Here is a 16,581-nt window from a genome sequence, read left to right on the forward strand (position 1 = left end):
GTAAGTTACACACCATCGTGTACCTTATGAAATTTGTTAGTACGAAAAACACAATTTTAAAACTGTGACGTCATCACGTGATAATTTATGATAATTAGAAGCTTTAATGAGTTTTTCTTTGCAGCACTATATCTCAAGAAGTGAACGGCCGAATTCAAAGTTTTTTCAGTAATAGACTCCTTAGGCATGATAGATTTGCATTGGGTAACCGTGACCCTGATTTGACCTCTACTTCCGGGTCAACCGGAAGTGGGACCATATCTCAAGAGTTACACAACCGATTTATTTTTTTTCTTTAGTTAAAGACTGCTTAGGCATTAAATTTTGTTGGGGAAAATTTGTGACCCCATTTTGACCTCTTCTTCCGGGTCAACCGGAAGTGGGACCATATCTCAAGAACTACACAACCTATTTTCAAACTTTTGTCAGTTGTAGACTACTTAGACATTAAATATTAACTTTGAAATCTGTGACCTTGTGTTGACCTTTATTTCCGGGTCAACCGGAAGTGGGATCATTTCTCAAGAACTATACAACCGATTTTTAAACTTTTTCAGTTATAGACTCCTTAGGCAATAAATATTAACTTTGAAAACCATGACCCCCATGTTGACCTTTTCTTCCGGGTCAACCGGAAGTGGGACCATATCTTAAGAACTACACAACCGATTTTCAATCTTTTGCAGTTTTAGACTCTTTAGGCATTCAAAATCGAACTTGATTTACCGTGACCCAGTATTGACCTTTACTTCCCGGAAGTTGGATCATATCTCAAGAACTACACAACCGATTTTTTAACATTAATTAAATTTATTTCAAATAATGACCACGATGCCATGTTGACCTTAAATTCTAATTTTAAAGCTTATTTCGATTCAGTATGAGATAAAAGACAAGGTAATCACATTTCATAAAGCTGTTATGTATGGGTTTTGTTGAAGCATAGAATATTTTTATTAACAAAACATTCTGGAACAGCTTTGTGATTGTTCACAATCTCTAGTTATCATTATCATTATCATTATCATTATCATTATCATTATCATTATCATTATCATTATCATTATCATTATCATTATCATTATCATTATCATTATCATTATCATTATCATTATCATTATCATTATCATTATCATTATCATTATCATTATCATTATCATTATCATTATCATTATCATTATCATTATCATTATCATTATCATTATCATTATCATTATCATTATCATTATCATTATCATTATCATTATCATTATCATTATCATTATCATTATCATTATCATTATCATTATCATTATCATTATCATTATCATTATCATTATCATTATCATTATCATTATCATTATCATTATCATTATCATTATCATTATCATTATCATTATCATTATCATTATCATTATCATTATCATTATCATTATCATTATCATTATCATTATCATTATCATTATCATTATCATTATCATTATCATTATCATTATCATTATCATTATCATTATCATTATCATTATCATTATCATTATCATTATCATTATCATTATCATTATCATTATCATTATCATTATCATTATCATTATCATTATCATTATCATTATCATTATCATTATCATTATCATTATCATTATCATTATCATTATCATTATCATTATCATTATCATTATCATTATCATTATCATTATCATTATCATTATCATTATCATTATCATTATCATTATCATTATCATTATCATATCATTATCATTATCATTATCATTATCATTATCATTATCATTATCATTATCATTATCATTATCATTATCATTATCATTATCATTATCATTATCATTACCATTACCATTACCATTACCATTATCATTATCATTATCATTATCATTATCATTATCATTATCATTATCATTATCATTATCATTATCATTATCATTATTATTATTATTATTATTATTATTAATATTATCAAAAAGTACCAAGACCTGGCCAGTTAAAGTAGTACCATGGTGGTTGGAGGTTGGCACCATTCTGAAAGCAATGGGGAAATATCTAGACAAAATAGGGATAAATGTGAGGATAGATCTGTTACGTAAGGCGGCACTTTGGGGAACAGCGAGGATCCTGAGAAAAACCATTGAGATCTAAGGCTATGGACAGAGCCCGACTCGAAGAGTTACCGGCACAAATGAAAATATGATCTTTCTTTTGCATGCTGTGATAAGATAAAATAATAATAACAACTATATTTATATACTACTAATACCTCCATTCTCTAAGCGCTCAGATGAACAAAAGAAAATTACATAATACGATAATAATGTTAATAATAATAACCGTATTTGTAATGCGCCTTTTGCCAAAGGATACAAAGCGCCATGTATTATTACTGCAAGGAGTGAGGCGCATTTTTGAGATATAAGACCTAATCCTTAAGCACCATGTAATGGTTTACAAGGTGCTGTGGCGCAATATGCTGCCAATCCAGCCAGGAACATCTGTCTTTGAGAAGTGACCGGCAAGCAGCGCGCAACGACCAGCATGTTGCCTCTATCCGCCGGCCCGAAAGGGTTAGTGGCGGGGACATCTAGCCGTAGCTGTAAAGATGGAAACAGCCTTACCTGGTGGTGAGGAATGACTACCCTGAAAAGTGGTTGGGCTCGACGCTAAACAGCAGAACTGGCATCCTGGCTCACCACATTCATCATCGTCATTATAATCATAATCAGCCGGGTAAAATGCTGCGAACAAAGAAAAAAAATGTTTTTAAGTACCTTCATTCCTTCTAAATGCTGATCAACCTGTCCATAAGCCTTTTTGAGATATGGCAAACACAATGCTACAACACTATAAGGTTTGGGTAACTTTGTCTGTATTCAACCAAACCAAAAATACACTCCTATCACGTCTGCCAAAGAGCGACCATACCTCAAAAAGGCTTATTGTTGATTAAAATGCAATGCATGGGCAAATACAGGGTAACAGACTACTCTGCCCATTGCGTTGTGCTGCATTTGGACCGAAAATCCACGACTGTTTAAACCTCGTGACCAAAGAAAACTGGTCCCCCTATGTTTCAACTCTCTCATTAAACAGCTCAGACCAGGGGCAGTGATGGTGTAGACCAAAGAAAACTGTTCCCCCTATGTTTCAACTCTCTCATTAAACAGCTCAGACCAGGGGCAGTGATGGTGTAGACCAAAGAAAACTGTCCCCCCTATGTTTTAACTCTCTCATTAAACAGCTCAGACCAGGGGCAGTAATGGTGTATTTGGCTTTAATACAATGTTACAACCTTTCTGTTGTTGATAACTTCACTACTGCGGAGCGAGCTCTTAACTGGTCTCAACGCTTCAACTAGCTTGCTCTAGTCGTCGTCTGATTTTCTACCTTCTGTCTAGGTAGTAGTAGTAAAAAAAAGCAGGACAGTTCTTTTCAGAACTCAGAAGTCTCCCGAACATCCGATAAATCTACTCCGCAGTAGTAGAATATATAGCAAGACAGTTCTCTAAGAACAAACTCTACCTGGCAAGTAGACACAGACATGGTGTTACCGCAAACCAAATATATTAACAACAGGTTTTCTTTGAGCAACTTACCACCAGCAGGTATGGTTATGGGTATGTGTGTGTTGGCGAAATCAGCTTCGCTTGCTCCGCCTCTGCTTAGTTCCGGGCTGGAGGACGAGGTCGACAGTCCTGTAGGATTACTACTGCAATAAAGTGCATTGGTTAATTGCTAATTTCCAATTGATTGATTATTCATTTCCAATTGATTAATCATTAATTTACAATTGGTTGATTATTAAATTCCAATTGATTGATTATTAATTTCCAATTGATTGATTACTAGTTTCCAATTGATTGGTGATTAATTACTAACTAATTGATTATTAATTTCCAATTGATTGATTATTAATTTCCATTGATTGATTACTTGTTTCCAATTGATTAATTATTAATTTCCAATTGATTGATTATTTATTTCCAATTGATTGATTATTTATTTCCAATTGATTGCAGGCCTCAAATTTCCCGGCGGCCACGGCAGCCGGTGCCCTTCAAACTGGCCGCCGGTGCCCCGAGAAAATCGGACGTTTTCGCGGCCAAAAAGGCCAGAAAATAACGGGAAAACCCACTCCTGTTTTCGTGCGTTCCGCCGTGTCATGACATGTGTTTATAACAAATCCGTAATTCTCGCTAACGAGAATTTATATTGTTTTACCGTTTTCTCAAAAAGTAAAGCATTTCATGGACTAATATTTCAAGAGAAGTCTTTCACCATTACCTTCTGTAAACCCTGTAAATTATTTGTAAATCTGTGAACTTTTTTTTTTTTCTGTACCGAAAGGGTCCAATGGCTTTAACCTTACCAAAAGTTTACCAGTAAACAAAAATGAAAGCTGTACCTGCTTGTCTCCTGAACGTTGAGAATGTACAAGCCCACCATGGAACAAATACTGATAGAAAAATAAACAGAAAAGAAAAAGTCACACAAACATCACTTTAACCCTTGTTACAAAACATTCTAAAGGTGTGGGCTGCAAGAAGTAAATAGTTATGGAGAAAGGACATTCATCTTTGTCAAGATAAAAAGAGAGGAATTTCTAGAGAAATTACCAAATTCTCAAAAACTACATTACTTCAGAGGGAGCCGCTTCTCGCAATGTTTTATACTATCAACAGCTCTCCATTGCTTGTTACCAAGTAAGGTTTGTATGCTAACAATTACTTTAAGTAGTCACCAACAGTGCCCAGTCAGTGCCTTTTGGCAGAAAATACTGCTGAACAATTTGTTGCTAAAGCACTTTTAAAAGATTGGGTACCTGGTCATTCACTAGACCGTTGGTGGGGTTCACTCATGTGACTTGACACTATGACTATAGCTGTTGGAGAAAAGAAGTTTTAGGGCTTACAGTTACAGCTGCTGTAAAATTGTCAGGTTTTGTTGTGTGGTTTTTTTTTCGGGGGGGGGGGGGGGGATGGGGTACGCTATATTTTTATTTGGCACTCACCAAAAGATCATGATGAAAAACAGAATGATGATAGTAATATGCATTGCTCTGAGAGATAAACCATGTTCCTCTTCGACTGAAGTACCATCACTGCATCTCTGGGTTCTACGTCGACCAGAACGTCTGAAAATCAAAACAACAAAACTTGTTATGGGTGCGTTTGATTAGCTTCCCCGGGTCGAACCCGATCTGTTAGATTCCGAACTGCAGACGGACTTAAAGCTATTCATCTTGATCAGTGTGGCACTGCGCTGTTTTAGATATATTGCAGGGTGATATAATGCATCTACCCCTCAAAACCATACAGATGATATTAGTTGGTCATTTAGTAGGAGGGTTAGCATACCTGTTTGATCCTGAACTGCAGACTGACTTAAAGCTGTTCATCTTAGTCAGCGTGACACTGCGCCGGTTTAGGTTCTCCAGTTCATGGATGCGGACCTCCAGGTTGTCTGTCACGCGGCACAGCTCCTTGACTGCCCCGATGTTCTCCATGTAGATGCGATCTTTATCAACGGTCAGGAAGTTGTCAATACTGTCGCCGTTAGGTAGGTGTACATCACCTGATCAAAATGACAAACTCACATTAAAGGCTTTGGGTACTTTTTGTCTGACACAAATCACAAATGTCCACAGATTTATATTAAACTTACATGGTTAAAATATAATGTTGGTAGAAAACCTTTCTTAAAATATCACTTGCCGAGATGGTGCAATTTTTTTTTGAAATTTTTTATTTAAGCATGTACAACAGATTTACGCTGCTCTCCTGAAAACATTGATCTGTAACTTTCACTGTGTTTTCTCAAGAACTTGACGACCCTTGAAGCTCGAACTTCTACAGGTAAATCATTTTACAAACATCTTCATTCACAGTGAGTTGGGATACATGTCATGGCCAAAAACTTGATCTACAAAAGGTATCAAAACACTTTAATTGAGAGCCAAAATGAGAATTGCAGTTTACTTTTTCAGCGACCAGTGGTGGGATCTCACCCTAACTTAATTTGGCTGCCAGCAGAAAAGTGCTGCTGAACTGGTTAATATAATAACTGGTTTTGTTAGTGCTTTTGACACGCGCTTCCAACATATTCCCCTGGCCCAATTTCATAGAGCTGCTTAAGCACAAAATTTTGCTAAAGCAAAAAATTCATTGCTTAGTAAAATCAGATTACCGGCCAAGACTCCACTCAATTGTAATGCTAAGTAAACAACAGCTTAATACTAGTCATAAGCAATGTATATGGCATAAAATTTTGACCAGTAACATGTGTAAAATAAGCTAGCTATTTTCGTGCTTAAGCAAATTTTTTGCTTAAGCAGCTCTATGAAATTGGCCCCTGGTCACTGGGCCATTTAATTCATTCAGAAGCAAATAAAGTTAAGTGTCTTGTTCAGGTTTACACCGAAAGACTGAAACAAAATACAAGTCAAGACTTACCCGCTTCCTTAACTGCATCTGGGAGAACTTCTTGAACTTCCTGAGCAATTATGCCCGTCTCAACTTGGTCGCACTCTGGCAAGCCTGCGTACTTCGCAAATTCAGGGGTGTAGTTGTAGTTGTACATGCGTAACTTCTCAATATTCTTGCGCATTTCTTTTGGATCGAGCTGTGAAAACAACATCCGAAGAAAAACAAGATCAGCAGTGATTGCAGTAATCATTCAAAGTAATATGGTTTCGGATACTTTTTCACCCAAAGTCATTTTAATCTGAAAACCGATTCATGCATGAATGCTTTCTCAGATGGTTGACTGGAAATTCAAATTTCCATGGTGTCCGTTCGCCAATGCTTCAGCCATAGATGCGGTTGGCAAATGACTGTCACCTCGCTAAACGTGCATGGCTCTCAGATTCAGATTCTCGTGTCGATGTTCTTGAAGAAAATACCGCGACAACTTTCCACTGTTTCTCAACAACTGGACACTGTAGTTAACTCAAGCTTTCAAAGATGACTTTTTTTATTTATTTTTATATATATTTTTTTATAATGTTGGCTTACAATCACCATTACGTTGACAAAAACCAAATGATGATCTGATTTTTTTAATTATTGTTGGTGGTTAGCAGTGTATTCACTTTTAATATTAATGTTGGTTATTATTGATTTATTCACACCATAGTGCAGACCGAAGGCTGGATTGCACAGTGGGTACAGTTAGTGAAAACATCAGTACACAGAATGAACAAAAACAATACATAGACTATAAAAACGCATGGCGTCAAAAACCAAGCATAAACACCAATGAACAAACGTATCTAAAAAGACAATACATATTACGCAATCCACCAGTTAGGTACAACATAGGGTTATTATGAAATCCAATAAAAAACAAACTATTATTTCGTATATGATAAAAATAAATTAATCTTTTAGCAGACTAATAAATATTTTACCTCCTCAACGTTCTCCTTGGCTCTAATATCCGAAGGCCTCGTTATTCGTCCAGTGAGTCGTATATTACCCCTGACGTCCAGCGCTTCTTCAGGTTGATCTGTTCTAATTCCAATACGACCCTACGACAAAACAATTTCATTTCAGTTATTAATTTTTTTTTTAAAGGGAAGGTACACGTTTGGTAATTACTCAAAACAAATATTAACTTAAAAACTGACTTGGTAACGAGCATTGGAGAGCTGTTGATAGTATAAAACATTGTAAGAAACGGCTCCCTCTGAAGAAGCATAGATTTTGAAATAGAGGTAATTGCTCACTAATATAATAAAAGACTTCTAGCTAGAAGTCTTGTATTCCTATCTGAAAGCACACAAATTCGTCTAACAAGGGTGTTTTTTCTTTCATCATTTTCTCCCAACTCTGATGACCATTTGAGCCCAAATTTTCACAGGCTTGTTATTTTATGGTTATGATGGGATACACGAAGTGAGAACACTGGTCTTTGACAATTACCAAACGTGTACAGTGTCTTTAAGTGCATGCTTTTTTTGTTATGCACTCACAACAAACAACGAACATTAAACAAAAAACAGGACAAAACATAGCAAACTTATCAAGCAACAATTTAAACGTAAACCTCCACTATGACAATGTGATAAACTTATGCATTGTATTTGAGCTAGTCGCAATCTTATTATCTTTGGTTGTGAAGCCAAGGACTTCTTTTGTACAAGCCATGAACCCCATGGAGAGAAGACGGTGGTCAAGTGGTTAGACTGCCTGACTTGTAATCACAAGGTTCAAATCCCCTAGCTAACCACTGCTTTCACAATGACTAGAATAAATATTGTCGCTTAGTTAATGAATCACAATTTCTTGATTTGTGCAATTCATAATCATAGACGTTAAATCAATGTTTGTGAGAGAGATTGATTGTTGCCAGCTTGGTGTTTATAACTATTCTAATCTCAAAAGACAATGACTTACATTGTGGAAAATAGAGTCTTGAGTTTGTCCTTTCTGCCAAACGACGTCAACATCACTCTCAAACTGACCTGGATTGGACGCCTGGATTAACAAGGATTAACAAAGATTAATAGGGATTAAATAGGGATTTAAAAGGATTCAATATTTGCCCAATGTCATAAAAAGATAATTTAGTAGTTAAAAAGTGAAGCTGGAGTATTTTGGGCATATTGGATGGAAGGACAAGTTGCTGGTCGTGCTGGAAGAGGAATGCAGAAAGCTAGCTGGACTGACCACACTCATGCACTTAAAGGCAGTGGACACTATTGGAAATTGTCAAAGACTAGCCTTCACAGTTGGTGTATTTCAATATATGCATAAAATAACAAACCTGTGAAAATTTGAGCTCAATTGGTCATCGAACTTGCGAGATAATAATGAAAGAAAAAAAACACCCTTGTCACACAAAGTTGTGTGCGTTTAGATGGTTGATTTCAAGACCTCAAGTTCTAAACCTGAGGTCTCGAAATCAAATTTCTGGAAAAGTACTTCTTTCTCGAAAACTACGACACTTCAGAGGGAGCTGTTTCTCACAATGTTTTATACCATCAACCTCTCGCCATTACTTGTTACCAAGAAAGGTTTTATGCTAATAAATATTTTGAGTAATTACCAATAGTGTCCACTGCATTTAGGGAGCGTCTCAAAAGTCGGAACGGTAGGAACGTTCTTTTTGGATCGCAAGAGTATCCCCGCCGCTTTACTTGGACCGGTCCTTTGGACCGCCAGAGCGATCTTTTGGATCGTTCCAAATGCGTGACCGCGTCCAATCTCATGTTAGAACGTTCCTAATGTCATGATGTTGCGATCCTGCGGGCATACGCCCGCAGGAACGTTCTTTTGCGCTAGGAACGTGCCCGACTTTTGAGACGCTCCCTTAAAAGAAGTAGCATACATGAACTAATGACAATAGCTCTGGACAGGGAGGCATGGAGACAGTTTGTTTCTCGGAACACCACGGGACGGCGGACGCCCTAACGGACTTAAGAGGGAGAGGGGGGTGGTTGGTATTGGTTCAAACCAGCTTCACCAAGCCCCTCAACATACCGAACAATGGAAACAAACATAGACAAACCAACCAAATGGCAGCCATGGAGCAACGCCTGTGTGCTGTACGAGCAAATGCGTCATGCGCTGTACGCACAAAGGCGTCATGCCTGTGCTGTACGCGCAAAGACATTACCAATCTGCAGCCTCACTTACCCGGACGATGATTCTCTGTGAGACATGCGCAGCCAGGACGTAACTCTGGTCACCGCTGTGCGCATGGACCCCAACGACCAGCATGAAGAAGCGTTGGTCTGGGTTGGGTTTGCCTTTCTTGCGCATGTTATTAGATGTGGTTTCGCTGTAGTGAAGTCTGCCGATAGTGTACTTGTTGTCCTCACCGGGATGGAGGTCAATACTGGTTGGATGTTTAAAAAAAAGGAAAGAGTAAAATTAGTCATAATAGTAGGATTGTGTAATTTAACAAAAGAAATATTGGACTAACAACCTTTACAACACACCTCTTGCTCATTCTGTATTCTGGTTGGCTGAAACACGGTCACGTGGAGTTAACTAATATAGGCTAGTGATCGCATGCGCGTGTTTTGCGGGAATAGTACCAGAGCGGGCACTAGTCTTTGCAAATAGTGCCCGCGGTAACAGTGCCCTCTCTTGACTTGAACAGTGAACAAACTACAAAATTCCTTTTTCTGTTCTTATTTGACATTTTAAGACCGAGCTGTGTTGTAAAACACATATTGACTGGCATAATTCGGTAACTAGTGTACGTCTGTTCCCCCTTGGGCCTGTGAGTGACCAGAAGAGGGGCCTATTTCCCTCGGCCCTGGTCACTCAAAGTCCCTCGTGGGAATAGACGTATACTAGTTACCTCGTTGCCAGTCAATATGTGTATATTAACAACTGAGCTGAACTAGATAGATTAAAAGCGACTTTAAGTCGACCCAAATTTTGGTTTCAGACAGGCGAGCTAAACTTAACATTTACATTGGCTCGGCTCAAGACAAGATCGACGTTTGAAACTAAGGTGCTACATAGTCCTTCCAAACAAATGTAACAGTCGACTTCTAGCAAATCCAGAGGGATTACCTCAAAAGGTGTAACTTTTTTTTTTTAAACATCAACTAATAAACCGCAAAGGAAACTATTTTAGAAAAAAAAATTTTGCTAACAGGATTAATATGCCAGTGTTTTACCAACTGAACAGTAAACTTTGTGGCTTGCCAGTTAACTAGTCTTTACTCCACCCGAAATCTGTATCAGCATTGAGATGGTTATTGTGAAATGCGCTATATAAGAATTTTTTATTATCACTATTATTCAGGCATGCAACTGCCCGTTGAAAAAAAAAAGAGGACAATTTTCAAAGGCACAACGCAAGTGCGGAGCGAGGCAGCCGAAACCCCACGGGACATGACACTCACAATGGTACCCTAGAAAATGTTGAGGTTTATTATGCTCTTAGGTGCATTGTTAGCATGTACTAGGCTTATTTTACATGATTGTAGTTGTACACTGTTAATGCCAGGCATATATATTAGGCTAACAACAAAAAATCTGATTTAAAAAAAAAAAATTAAATATTTTTTATTTATTTTTTTCACGTAAAAAAAAACAAAAACGCAGGAATGCCTGCTATTATTATTATTATTTATTGAGCTTACCTGAAAGGTTGGAACGGTCTCTTGCTTCTATTGGCCTGGGATTGCTCCACTCTGATGTAGGAATTGTGAGCCTCCACCTTAATGCCGTGTAGGTGTATCCTAAAGCTGTCCACAGTCTTCAGACCATTGTCCATCTTGATGTACTTGGGCTGACCGTTCACGCCGACGTGCGTTGTAATCTATCAACACACAAAAAAAAAAAAAAAACACTTAATAACACCAGGGCTAAATTTCATAGAGCTGATGAAGCATAAAAAGTAGCTTAGAATAACAAAATTATGCCTATCAGAATAAGGTTACCAGCCAATGTAGCATGTATCATGTACAATCTTTGACTGGTATCCTGGTTATTTTTGCTAAGCAGCACATTCTTAAAGGAACACGTTGCATTGGATCGGTCGAGTTGGTCTTTGAAAAGCGTCCTGTAACCGTTTGTTATAAAATCGATATGGTTAGAAAGATGTTGTAAAAGTAGAATACAATGATCTACACAAATATGCCTCGAAATTGCGTGGTTTTCGTTTTACCTCGTCGACAAACACGGTCGGCCAGTTGTGGGAGTCAAAACGTAAAATGAAAACCGTGCAATTTTGAGTGATACTTGTGTGGATCATTATATTCTACTTTTAAAACATCTTTCTAACCATATGCATTTCATAACACACGGTTATAAACGCTTTTCATAGACCAACTCGTCCGATCCAAGGCAACGTGTTCCTTTAAGCACTGTTATCTGCTTAAGCGGCTATATGAAATAGACCCTTCCCATGAAATATGTAAATTGCACATAGCGCGTGCGCACTAACGTTTTGGTTGGCAAAATGAGGGAACATCGCGCTGTTTTGTACACGGCTAATGGGTGCGTGACGCAGACACGATTGTGCGTCTGCTTCGTGCACAACTCTATGGCGTTTGCCAACCAACAGGGTCTGTATGCACGCGTGAATGTAATTAGCATATTTAATGGGAAGGGTCCATTGGGCCCTGGGCTCAAAATTAAAACTGGACTGATTTTAGAGGCCGGCCAGTAAACTTGTGACTGTACAAGTCAGACGATCCTGTGTTATTTCAGTAAGGGACTCTTTTAATGCAACTACAGATCCGGGCCAAATTTCATGACTTTGCTTACTGTTAGCAGCGAATCAGCGCTTTCGGAAACAGAGAATGCCCTCAAGCGTATTTCACGGGTTAGCCAAACAGCTTTCATGATAGTGAGCCATTGAGTTTTGACTGTTAACCTGTTCCTGGTGATCTCATTTATTTGTGCTTAACCAATTTGCTAAGCATACATTTGTGACTGGATTCCTGCTAACTTTTTGCTAAACAGCATTTTATTAAGGCATTGAGGTTTGGCTGTTAACCAGTTCCTGCTTAGCTCTTACGTTTCTGCTTAGCCAATTTGCTAAGCAATTTTAGGAGATTAGTCTACATTCTAATTCAGAAAGGGGAATAAGGATCTTGTACAAACCTGAAAGTGGTTTTTCTTTTGGCAGACGTACGCGTCGTCGATGGTGGAGAAGTTGAAGCCCTTGTCTGCATCCACACGGTATGATACAGTTCTATCCAAACAAAAAAAATAAATTGTGTCATTACAATAATGATAATAATGATCCTCTGGGACTTCACAGTCAGACTGATCATAACATAGAGCAAATATTTTCAGGGAAGCTTTCTACCATTATTATCGTCGAACTATAGTAAGTATAATGTAAATCTCTGGACATTTTGTTTTGTGTCGTACATAAACTACCCAAACCCTTTAATGGTAATCTGTGGACATTGTGTTTTGCGTTGTACAAAAAGTACCCAAACTCTTTAAGGTCAAACTGTGGACATTGTTTTTGTGCCGCACAAAAAGGAACCCAAACGCTTTAAAAACAAGTACTCACAGTTGCTGGCCGTCTGCATCCAGTAAAGTTTGCCACCTAGTAGGCTCGTAAGGTTGCCATTTGATGAACTGATAGGCTGTTTCTGAATACGGCATACCGTCGCCACCTACCTCATGATCCATTAATACTAAAAAAGACATCATGTCAAAGAGAAGTTCATCAGGGCACAGTTTTATAAAGCTGCTTAAAGGCAGTGGACACTATTGGTAATTACTCCAAATAATTATCAGCATAAAACCTCACTTGGTAACGAGTAATGGGGAGAGGTTGATAGTATAAAACATTGTGAGAAATGGCTCCCTCTGAAGTGCCATAGTTTTCGAGAAAAAAGAAATTTTCCACGAATTTGATTTCGAGACCTCAAGTTTAGAACTTGAGGTCTTGAAATCAACTATCTAAACGCACACAACTTCGTGTGACAAGGGTATTTTTTCTTTCTCGCAAGTTCGATGACCGATTGAGCTCAAATTTTCACAGGTTTGTTGTATATGTTGAGACACAGCAGGTGTGAAGACTAGTCTTTGACAATTACCAATAGTGTCCACAACCTTTAAAGATGCTATGTCAGATTTTTGGCCGATTTGACCCCAAAATTTTGATTTAAAATTCAACAGGTGTTTTGATGGGGGTCAAGAAGGTTACAAGCTTTCATTTGAGCCGTTGCTCGAAAAAGTCCACCAATTATTTGTAGCAGTGAAATAAAGTGCTCAAAATTTTTTTTTGTCCAGATCCCGACAATAATTATATCACGTGACCAATTCTTATGTGTTTTATAAGAAACGTTTTTAATTTATGTCATGGTTCCTGACCAATAAAAGTAAAAGTTTAACTTTTTCCCGTTAGAGTGGGTGATACTCAAAAAAATATATTTTTTAATGTTTGGGGCCAAAAATCTGACATAGCATCTTGAAAGGCCCTGGGGTCGATTTGACAAAGAACTTAGGACAAGTCCAAACTTGGGACTAATCCAAGAAGATATTAAAAACTAGTCCTAAGTTAGGACAAGTAACTTGTCCGAACTCCAAATAAGACTAGTCTTAACTCTTATGTGAAATCCGCCTCTGGACACCTTTGGTAATTGTCAAAGACCAGTATGCTCACTTGGTGTATCCTATCTTATGCCTGCAAATTCCGACCAACTTGATCATCTCAATTGCAAGAGAATAATTAAAGAAAAAACACCCTTGTTGCAAAAGTTTGTGCGCTTTCAGATGCATAAAAAAGGCTTCAGGTTTTTCAATATGTAAGTGAGAATTTACATCTTTCTCAAAACCTACATTTTATACTATTACAAGTTACAGAATAAGTTTTTAATGCTAACAATTAATTTGAGTAATTACCAATAGCGTCCAGTGCCTTAACAGTAAATGGTGTTCAGTAATTTATTTGAAATATCCTAATGAATATTCAAACTGCATTCTCATGAATAATCATGTTGGAGTGATTTGAGACTTACCATTGTCACAGCCCATGTCAGGTACACAAGGCACTGTTCCTGTACAAACAGAAAGAACAGACAAACAAATACATACATTTTAATGAAGATCTTGCCATTTTAGTCCAGGACAGCCATAGGGTAAGTATTGTAGGAAAAGGTTGCCTGTGTGATGCGCCTTCCCCACCAGGTTCAAGCACTATTCCATACCTGGTTACCTCATCAACAAACAACAGCTTGTTTTTTCTTTGAAAGTCAACCACTGTGAATGCCGGCTTAATCACATCCTCAATCAATTGTTGGTTTATTTTTGCAGTCCTTCCTTGTTATTAATTTTTTAATGTTGTCGCAATGCTCTTCTGTGGTTTTTATGTTATTTGTACTTTTCTGAGTCTTTTGCTCTATTACTTTATTTTAGGGATCTTGTGTCATTTGTGCAATTTAATGTTTTCTGTGTTGTAGTCGAATAATATTTAACTATCTTTTTATTGTATTCACTGTGAAATTGTAAATTTAAGACAGCAATTCAATTTTTAATTGCCAGTGTCTTTTTTAAATATTGTTGAATAAATAAACCATTAAAGTCACCTGGAAGTGGTATTTTTTCAAAATAAAGCTTTTGTCACTAATAAATGTGTTTTGATGAGTGGAATGTGAATAAACAGTTAAAGCCATTGGACCCTTTCTGAACAGAAAAAAAAAAAAAAGTTCACAGATTTACAAATAATTTACAGGGTTTACAGAAGGTAATGGTGAAAGACTTCTCTTGAAATATTAGTCCATGAAATGCTTTACTTTTTGAGAAAACGGTAAAACAATATAAATTCTCGTTAACGAGAATTACGGATTTGTTATAAACACATGTCATGACACGGCGAAACGCGCGAAAACAGGAGTGGGTTTTCCCGTTATTTTCTCCCGACTCCGATGTCCGATTGAGCCTAAATTTCCACAGGATTGTTATTTTATATATAAGTTGTGATACACGAAGTGTGGGACTTGGACAATACTGTTTACCGAAAGTGTATAATGGCTTTAACTAAGGTTTTACAAAATCAGTTATTATGTTATTTACAAATTTAAGAGTAGACCCCGACCCGAGAGGGCGCTGTTCGTGACGTCAATCGAGGCAGACTTTGCCTGTAATGCGTAGAGTAAATACAATTGCAAAGTACATGTACGGACCAAGTCGTGAGTTTGTACGTTTCAAAAAAATAATCTTTTGTTTTTTTCCGGCAATGCCGACCAGGTGTATTGCTGCTGAATGCAGAAAAACACTTTTTGAAATGTACCAACTCACGACTTGGACGTACATGTACTTTGCACGTGTGTTTACTATACGCATTGCAGGCAAAGTCTGCCTCGATTGACGTCACAAAAGGGGTAGGCGGAGTCAGCCCCCCAAACAACTTTATATATTTTTTAAACATATAAATCGTGACAAACAGTTACTAAGAAAATTGTTTTATTGTTCGTAAGCATATACTCTTATGTTTGAAAGAAGAAAAATTCTATTTCCAGGTGACTTTAATAAATAAATAAAAACTGGTGCAGTTGACCAGTAGCTACTTTGGTGGGCATGGGCCTCATAGCCTCATAAACAATTCTACCGACATCGGTTTAATAGGTAGAGCTCTATCCTTCTGTGTGCGCATCTGCTGTACACCCAAAGTTTCAAATTTTTTGGCCGACCGTGTTTGTTCACGACGTATAAGGAAAACCATGCAATTTCAAAGCATATTTGTGCGGATCATAATATTCTACTTTTAAAAAACCTTTCCAACCATAAACATTTCATAAATGGTTTCAACTGCATTTCATAGACCAACTCGACCGATCCAAGGCAACGTGTCCCTTTAAAGGCAGGGGACACTATTGGTAATTGTCAAAGACTAGCCTTCACAGTTGGTGTATCTCAACATATGCATAAAATAACAAACCTGTAAAAATTTGAGCTCAATCGGTCATTGAACGTGCGAGCTAATAAGGAAAGAAAAATAACCCTTGTCACACGAAGTTGTGTGCGTTTAGATGGTTGATTTCGAGACCCTAAGTTCTAAATCTGAGGTCTCAAAATCAAATTCATGGAAAATTACTTCTTTCTCGAAAACTACGTCACTTCAGAGGGAGCCGTTTCTCACAATGTTTTATACCATCAACCTCTCCCATTA

The 16,581-nt window shown here is 37.4% G+C and overlaps 1 protein-coding gene across 2 annotated transcripts in view; it reads right to left on the reverse strand.

The window, feature by feature from the left end:
- The window catches only part of LOC139953757 (myelin regulatory factor-like protein), a 41,086-nt gene that overhangs the window by 13,290 nt on the left and 11,215 nt on the right, over positions 1-16,581 (reverse strand). Inside the window, exons 6-18 of one of the 2 annotated variants that reach the window (XM_071953315.1) lie at positions 14,432-14,470; positions 12,976-13,102; positions 12,555-12,645; positions 11,087-11,265; positions 9,621-9,822; positions 8,379-8,459; positions 7,391-7,510; positions 6,435-6,603; positions 5,340-5,556; positions 4,994-5,116; positions 4,388-4,438; positions 3,579-3,688; positions 2,601-2,720 (exon numbers count right to left, since the gene is read on the reverse strand). In XM_071953315.1, coding sequence (XP_071809416.1) covers positions 2,601-2,720; positions 3,579-3,688; positions 4,388-4,438; positions 4,994-5,116; positions 5,340-5,556; positions 6,435-6,603; positions 7,391-7,510; positions 8,379-8,459; positions 9,621-9,822; positions 11,087-11,265; positions 12,555-12,645; positions 12,976-13,102; positions 14,432-14,470 — 1,629 coding nt within the window. Of the gene's footprint in view, positions 1-2,600; positions 2,721-3,578; positions 3,692-4,387; positions 4,439-4,993; positions 5,117-5,339; positions 5,557-6,434; positions 6,604-7,390; positions 7,511-8,378; positions 8,460-9,620; positions 9,823-11,086; positions 11,266-12,554; positions 12,646-12,975; positions 13,103-14,431; positions 14,471-16,581 lie in introns of both variants that reach the window. The other variant, XM_071953314.1, reaches the window with a different exon arrangement.

Source organism: Asterias amurensis, chromosome 22 (genome assembly GCF_032118995.1).
Source record: "Asterias amurensis chromosome 22, ASM3211899v1".
Lineage (NCBI taxonomy): Eukaryota > Metazoa > Echinodermata > Asteroidea > Forcipulatida > Asteriidae > Asterias > Asterias amurensis.